Raw genomic sequence first — 7,986 nt, 5'->3', positions numbered from 1 at the left:
AAGATGCCACATTTCACTACTTATATGTTATGCTGTTATCTATGTGTAAATAATCTTCTCTTTAGACTAGAATGAATATTTTTACGTTTCATTATGTATTCCATTACTTTGGACTGTGGATTGCTAATTTAATTTGGTGTTGTATCTTTCAAATATTGTTTGGTTGGCTTTGATTGAAGAAACTATACATCGATGATAGTTGTTTATGTGACGAGCAGTTAAGAAACTTCGACCTGTGATGTTACAATGCAACTCCACAGTCACAATACAATGGACTAGAATGCAAATTCCAAATTGGGCATATATACTATGTAGTCCTAGCAAGTACTCTATTTCAGTCAAACATGAACTACAAGTTTCATAAACCTCAACAACAGTTTGGTTCTCACTTGGATCTTCAATAAGACTAAATCTAACAATTATCCAACCAGTTATCAGACCACCGTTTGAGCTTGGCATCGTGAAATGTCAAAAGAACTTGTGAAGAAGTTGTAGGAATATTCAAAACCTTCTTTGATGCCTCTTCTGATGTCAGAGCATAACCAGCACAAACAATCCTAAATTTTTCCAATACCCGTGCATTCTTCAGAAAAAACCTTATTAGTTCTATCTCGTTTTCTTCATTTTTGAAACCAATCAACTGAATCGATTTTAGATGAGAGTCCAAGCACACAATGCTTACTTCAGGATCATGCATCTGCCAACAATTAAAAATGTTGTGTTTCAGATCTGAAACTTGCAATCCCAAAGGTGACTTTTCAACTCCCCAGTCTCTAGTCTTGTGTTTAGGGGACTCAAAATCTATATAAACATAATAAGTAGAGAATTACTTACTACCTTATATGTACATTGTAATTTTTTACCAAGGGGGGTCGGGTGAAAAACCTTATCCCCCGGCCTTGATCTGCCCGTACCTGCCAATAGTCACACCATTCTTGATACTTTAAATAATTCTCCCTCTATTCTCCATCCTAGAAGACAATTGAGAGTGAGAAGAGAATCAAACACTTGTATTGAAACAACTATAAATCTGAATAAGCAGCAATCACTCAACAACACAAGTAACTATTTCAAGTGAAAATGCCAAACAGGATTCACTTTCAAGTGTCACTGATTCATAAAAAATCCAAGTGATCTGTTCGTATTGCAGTCTGATACCTACAATTCAAACCAAACCAAGCCATCCATCCAATCAACATGTTATTCATCTCAGACTTCCATTACATCACTTCACAGATGAAGTGTCTTACCTCATCGCACCACAATTTTAAAACCTCGAGGTTAGGCGAATACTTGAGCAATCGTATCATAACTTGCATACAATCTTCATCAACTCCCAATTTCATTTTTAAGGACTTGAGCTTATTAAAACAGATGGGAGAGAGGCAAGCCTCTTTATACAAACCCTACAACACCAAAAGAAAATACAAAAAATGAGAAAATTAAGAATCTATGTGCTTATTAAATCCAAAGAAAACAAAATTTTACCTTAAGAGAAGCCTTGCAAAGTTTCAGAAGTGATATAGAAGGGGCTTCCTTGATCATCTTATGCACAAGAATTCCAATTTTCTCATCACAATTTCTATCATAATCATCAAAATTGATTAACACATGTTCTATTGAAAAGAGATTGTTGATTACTCTATCCTTTGGCATAGGAGATTTATATGTTAAGAATTTGAGAGCAGGACAAGAAATTTTGATTTCACAATTGTCATATATAATAGTTGCCCTCATCAAAAGTGAGATATAAAAGAGATTTCGGAGCAATATAAAGCAGGTTCATATGTTGTAAATTGCAATCACATAATTCCAATTTTTCAACTAGTATACATTCTGAGAAGAAGCAACTTGTCAAATGTCCATCTAATAACTCAACACTGCAAAGATGAAGCAATTTCAGCTGACGAAATCCGCCCAAATGATTATGATCATTAGGAAGTTTTAGTACATCCCCACACAAATTTAGTTTCAAAACATGTAAAGATTCACAAGTTACAAGACAATGCGGTAACTCAAATGGCTCACCAGGCGAAAACCACAACACAAGTTGTTCAACATTTCTTCTTGCTGCTGCATCAATAAAACGCAATATATCTGTGCTTTCAAACATATTGCTACATGAGAGGATAAAACGGACAAGGTTAATCGTTTTATGGGAAATTAAAAAGGTATCGATAAATTCTTTGAATTCCTCATGATCTGGATCTGAATCAGAGAAATTACTATCAAACCGGAAGTAGGGGATGGTAGTGCATATGTATTTCCATCTTTTCGACAATACAGTCATATGAATCACATCAAAAATACAGAGATTTGAAAGAATGTTGTGAAGTATATCAACGGGCAATGAGCTTATTCTATCAATCCCATTACTGCAACAATATGTTTCCATTCTAACCTAGAATGCACAAAAGAGTCGAGAGGCACATAGGGTTTTTCCTATTTATATAAAGGAAAAGGGCTCAAATATGCCTTTATTAAAATGATCCTTAATATATAACAAAATATTTTATTTGATTAAAATGGTGCTTAATCCATCTACTACTCTTATATATTCGATGCTAGCTAACCCCTATTATCCCGTCCTCACGACTTAACTAAAACATATTAAGATCTAAATATATCTTTTTCATTTAATAAAAACAAAAAATTAATACATCAATTTAGGAGCCAAAATAATTTTCCCTTCTTTTCTCATCTAATTCCTCAAAAACCATTTATGCCGCCCCCACACCTACACCCACACCCACACAATCTTTTAATAATCCTTTCTTTCTTTTCTTTTAGGTAGAAAAGAAAAGGGTTTTTTTTTTTTCTGTACTCATATTAAAAACTGATTAAACTTATATTTATACATTACAAAACACATTTTTGAGTAGCGCCTACAAATAGATTTTTTTTTTTTATTCTCATAACTCTAAATTCGAAATATATAACTAAAAATGAAGGATTCCTATCATTCCACCGTAACTCAAATTGAAAGGGTCTGTTGATACTTGTATTGTTGCAGAACTAGTATTACTACTATAATTTGAATAAAAGTTTCTTTTCCACTCTTTTTGAGAACATATTACACAATATCCTACCTAAAAAAAAAAATATTACACAATGGTATAAGTTTTCAATTCTGCAACTAAGATTTCCCAGGATTGAGAAGTAGCTCCACCTTTATGTAGTAACTTCTGAATTCTGTTTGATATGATCTTTTCATGTTTTTAAAATATTTTAAATTATAAACTAATATAACTTATTATACTTTTTAAGTAATTTTTAACTATGTAAATTTTATTTTAAAATTTCATTCTAAATTCACATGGCAAAAATTAAAAAATTGACTCTCAAACGATGAAAAAAAAAAAACATATAAGATGTGTCCGAGTGTTGTACCTCGACACGGCTTGATCGGTAAATTTTACTATGATATGTTAAAATCAAAACATATTGCGTGTCTACTATGAAACAACATTTATATGTGGTGTGATCTAATTATATAACTACTTGATGGCGAGCGTTGACCATCAGAGCATGTATTGCACGTCTGACCTCAAAGCGGACATTTTTTGGGGAGGGATACACAATTTACTTGCAAGTATATTTAAATAACCCGAAGTAGGTGTATTTCATTGATTGACTAATTGAAAATTGAAATCACTACATCAACTATTTCAATAACTGTTCAATGGATATATAAATAGAAAACATATAGCTGTTGTGGGAGGCATAGTAAAACAAGTTTCTTGTGCATAATCTGAATATTTTACATAGTTGAAAGTCCAGCCTTGTTCTCAAGCAACCTCATTTGGAACCTCAGTTACAGTCATCTTGCTAGTTATTCCAATTAACTTTCGAGTTTCCTCATCCATCTCCACGTTATCCTTTTTCATCCTCTCTGTAACTATCATTGGCATCTTACCAGCATTCACATAAGTTCGGAGAAGTGCATTATATATCTCTGTATTCACATACTTAGCGTGTCGAAGGGTAACTAGTAACTGTTCTGCCATCTGAATGTCGCCCTGCTCTTCAACTACATGAAACATCTCTTGAACCATCTTTGCATCCGGATCCCATTTTGAAACACTTGTAACAGTTTTTTTGAAAAATTCGACAACTTTATCCATTTCCTTTTGCTTCAAATAACCCCGTGTAAGAAGATTCCAAGTGGTGCAGCTAGGAGTTATGCCTTTCTCCGCCATTCTGTTGTGAAAATCGACAGCATTTTCCATCTCACTTCTGTTAATGTAAGCAGCAAGAATTAAATTTGCAATCCTAGTATCCTTGGTCACAGAACCAGCTTCCCATTCAGTGTACAGATTCATTGCTTCTCCAAATTCATCCAACTTCAGTAACGACGATATAATACAACTATATTCTGTATCATTCACTTTACGGAAGAGTGACTTCATCTCCCTCCATATTCGGAAAACTTCATCCTTGCTCTGTAGATTTGTATGCAAACTAACGAGAGAAGCATATGCAGTTCGACCCTTCCTGGAAATCCTTTTCTCCATTTCTCTCAAAGTTGACTTTGCCTTATCCTGAAGTGAGCTTTTAATGTAGATGTTGGTTAAGGTGCTAAATGTTATCCAGTCAGGGTCCAATTTTGCCTTCTTTAGCTCAAGGAACGCTTTCTCTGCAGCTTCAACATTATTCTGTGATGCAAAAACTGCCAATTCCAGATTGTATGTGACAATATCAGGAGAGGTATTTTTCTTCAATTCTTTAATCAGGCCTGGAACCTTCTCTAGTTGCCCTTGGGATATGTATAAGGTAAGCATATGATTATAAGGAAGAGGGTACTTCAAGAACCCGCATTCGGACATTTTTTCCATCAAAGACTCAGCTTTAGCAGTGTCCTTATGCTGGACATAGGTGTGGAGAAGGGCAGTACAGGTGGTCTGGACCTTCAGTTTATCAGGCAGGTCTTCAAAAAACTTCTCTGCACTGTTCATACCACGAACTTTTGCAATCAAGTCCAAATGAACTGCATAATCACCAGATAATAGTTCGATATCATCTTGTACCCTCATCCATTCACAAACCTGTAAACATAATCCCATCAACATTGCAGATTTCAATGCTATTAAAAATGGCATGTAGCCTTGCTTTTCAGAAAACTATCGCAAGGGCTATTTAGAAAACTATGAGACACTTACTCAAGAGCAAGGACAATAATTAATTTAATTTAAACAAAACAAAAACAAGCAGTAGAAAAAATAAAATGCATGTTTGTATTAAGCATTTACAACATGCATTCCGTTCTTAACTGGTCATATCAGTGGTCAGAGTTCTTATTAGCAATAATATAAGGAATATCAGCAAAGCTTGAAAACTCTAGCAATTCCTTCAGTAGGTGAGGAGACTCCGGAGCAATTGGGAATACTGAAAAAAGCAGTTACCTTCTCAATCATATAACACCATATCTTGGATTAGTAACTCCCTTGTTCAAAATCTAAGGTGGCACCGTGTACAATGACTTTGTATTCAGCAATTAACCACATAGAATAATTCACTTGAGTATTCAACAAAAGAAGCAGATAATTTCCAGTTCTTACCCTATCCCGCCCATCCATCCTAAGCAAGTTTCATGGAAAAATGGAGAAGCTAGCATAGAAAACAATAAAAGGAAATGTATTCCAGTGCTGCAATACTCTACCACTATAAGCCTAAGAAATGAATGATTCAAAGTAAATCATGAAACAGTTAATGAGAAGAAAGAGAAACCTCAAGGGCATGTTTAAATCGTTTGTGTCTTCGCAACTCCCGGACAATGCGATTGAGCTCATACTTACGGACAGGGTGCCCCTCTTCCTTCCACTTGCGTATAGCAATGACAGCACTACGTTTTGCATAGATCAAACTCAAAAGCCTCCTCCCTAGTGTGTCTCTGCCACGAGTACTTGTGGCAGTACTAGTGCCACCTTCTAAACTAGTGGTAATGCTACTTCCACCTCCTGATCTTGTGGACTTCACTGTTGTCGAAGCTTCAGTTGATAGAGGGCGAACAGCAGCATAAGATCTCCGAATCAAACGGAGCAACATTTTTATTACAGACACACTTTGTATTGCCTGCTTTGACAAGAAGATCAGATATGAGATTACCATAAAAAGAAAGATATCAAGACAAGCCACGTTTAGAACACATCGTTTTCAGATATTTGAGTCAACAATCTTTGTAACAGTATATTATACATCAAATGCACTTCACCACATTTTTCTTTTTTTTACACGGGTCAACTTGCTTACACCTCGACTGTTACACCGGGTATTAGCTATTTCCCACCACCATCAACACACGTATCTAGTAACTTTGTCCACCAAAACTTAGGCATAGGCAGATGGGAAGAAATATATAAGTGAGGATAAGCATACACTCACAGTCAACATGCCTACCTGGCAACAATAGGGTTTAATTGGACATTCAATAATCTAAATTTCATCATAAACTGGAGGTTTAGCACGTGAATTCCTATTTTTCATACAGAGCAACCACTTCTAATCTCTTACCAATCTACCACATTCCATAAGTCACCTCGTCTCAAACTCTGCTCGTTGGTACGGTTCCTCTCTTCACTTCTCTTGATTGTTTTTTAGTCTACCGTTGTCAGGTTGGCAATTGGGAATCATCATTCTTATCACCTCATTCATCTAAGTTTGAGCGTCAATTACTTTCGGATTGTTCTTTGGTTGTGCTGGAATTTGAAAATGACACTTTTTAATTCTCCTCCAACTAAATGTACTTCACCAGTCTAAATCAACTTATCCTGAATAACAGTAAATGTACTTCCAGACCTTATATTGACCGATTTCAATTTAGATTTTCAAATACTAAATCCATGACCTTAACCACTCTTTCTCAATTCAGCTACGCATTGCCCAACGATTTCCCAGCTTAAGCACAAAAAGCAAACTGTGTAGTATTTATTAAATTCTAAACATTTCTCTTCCATAAAAGCTACAAATTTCCACATTTTTCTGGTTTATTGCCATTGCCACATTTTAAGCACCAAATAAACTTTCATTTCTTCGCTAACTGAGCACCAATCAGAGTTATAGATGCACACATACATGCCATAAATTTGAACTGAATGAAAGAACCTAGGATTATCAACGTAATACAGTAATTGAAAAATGATAAACAAACAGAATTCAGAAGAAAACACACCTACTGTGCGAGTGATTTGCAACGTCAATTTACTCGCCGGCGAGAGAGTTAGGGTTTAGGGTTTAACACTTCAACCTCCGGTGTTTATTTCGGGTTTTCCACTTCGCCCATGAAAGAATAAGGTTTAAGAAAAATAAATTTAAATATCTAATCCTTTTTCTTTTTTTCTTTTTTTGATATTTTAGTCCTCTACCTTTGCTAAAGTGGATAAACTTTTAATCATTTGATATTTTTCGGTAAACATCTTTAAAAAAAAACAAAAAGATTGATATTAAAAATAAAAAAATGTCATAAATTTAACATAATACTCGTATGTCAAATTTCAACATAACATACGTAAATATGATTTAAAAGAAAAGGAAAATGTAAGTCTATAACCTTAATCAGTAATGAATTACGAATAAAAATTATGCTAATGAATAAAATAAACACAATATATAAAATAGATAATAAAAAAATTACATGGAACCACATAAAGTAAAGGTTAGAAAATGAGAAAGAAATGAAATATAAATAATATAAAAACAAAAAATAAACTTTTAGAATAATAAAAATAAAATGAGAATGAAAAAAATGTGGGCTTTGTTGTATAAGCAACCTACTTTTTATCTATAGATAAGGTACATCTTTGAGAAAAAAGAATTACAGTAATTCATATAGAAAAACATCTTAAAGATTTGAGTTCCTATATAGAGATTCTAGCTCATTTATTCACTAGGAATGTCAAATAAGTTCCATATGTACATAAAACCCATTGAATTCTTGTAGATGTGGTGGCTTAAAGAAATATATTTAGCTCATCTCTCGAACAGTTCAGG

General features: G+C 34.2%; 1 protein-coding gene and 1 long non-coding RNA gene across 3 annotated transcripts; both read right to left on the bottom strand.

Moving 5' to 3' along the window:
* Positions 1-287: 287 nt before the first annotated feature.
* LOC125874188 (uncharacterized) lies at positions 288-2,409 on the bottom strand. 2 transcript variants are annotated; one of them, XR_007447242.1, is made up of 4 exons: positions 1,489-2,409; positions 1,251-1,406; positions 838-971; positions 288-697 (listed from the first exon to the last, which is right to left on the bottom strand). It is a non-coding gene; the product is annotated as an uncharacterized LOC125874188 (long non-coding RNA). The 2 variants fall into 2 exon arrangements; XR_007447241.1 differs by having other exon boundaries at positions 838-1,406.
* A 1,202-nt stretch (positions 2,410-3,611) lies between these two features.
* Positions 3,612-7,301, bottom strand: LOC125874377 (pentatricopeptide repeat-containing protein At4g02820, mitochondrial-like). Its single transcript, XM_049555256.1, has 3 exons — positions 7,169-7,301; positions 5,728-6,072; positions 3,612-5,045 (listed from the first exon to the last, which is right to left on the bottom strand). The coding sequence occupies exons 2-3, from the start codon at positions 6,043-6,045 to the stop codon at positions 3,789-3,791; spliced, it is 1,575 nt and encodes a 524-aa protein (XP_049411213.1). The 5' UTR covers positions 6,046-6,072; positions 7,169-7,301; the 3' UTR covers positions 3,612-3,788.
* Positions 7,302-7,986: the final 685 nt, after the last annotated feature.

This window comes from Solanum stenotomum, chromosome 8, assembly GCF_019186545.1.
Source record: "Solanum stenotomum isolate F172 chromosome 8, ASM1918654v1, whole genome shotgun sequence".
NCBI classification, from domain to species: domain Eukaryota; kingdom Viridiplantae; phylum Streptophyta; class Magnoliopsida; order Solanales; family Solanaceae; genus Solanum; species Solanum stenotomum.
The sequence above is the reverse complement of the archived record's forward strand: the minus strand, read 5'-3'. Positions and strand labels throughout refer to the sequence as shown.

Coding starts and splice junctions, on each gene's coding strand:
- LOC125874377 (XM_049555256.1), bottom strand. CDS start 6,045: ATGTTGCTCCGTTTGATTCGGAGATCTTATGCTGCTGTTCGCCCTCTA. Junction 5,046..5,727: donor GATTTAAACATGCCCTTGAG/GTTTCTCTTTCT, acceptor TTATGTTTACAG/GTTTGTGAATGGATGAGGGT.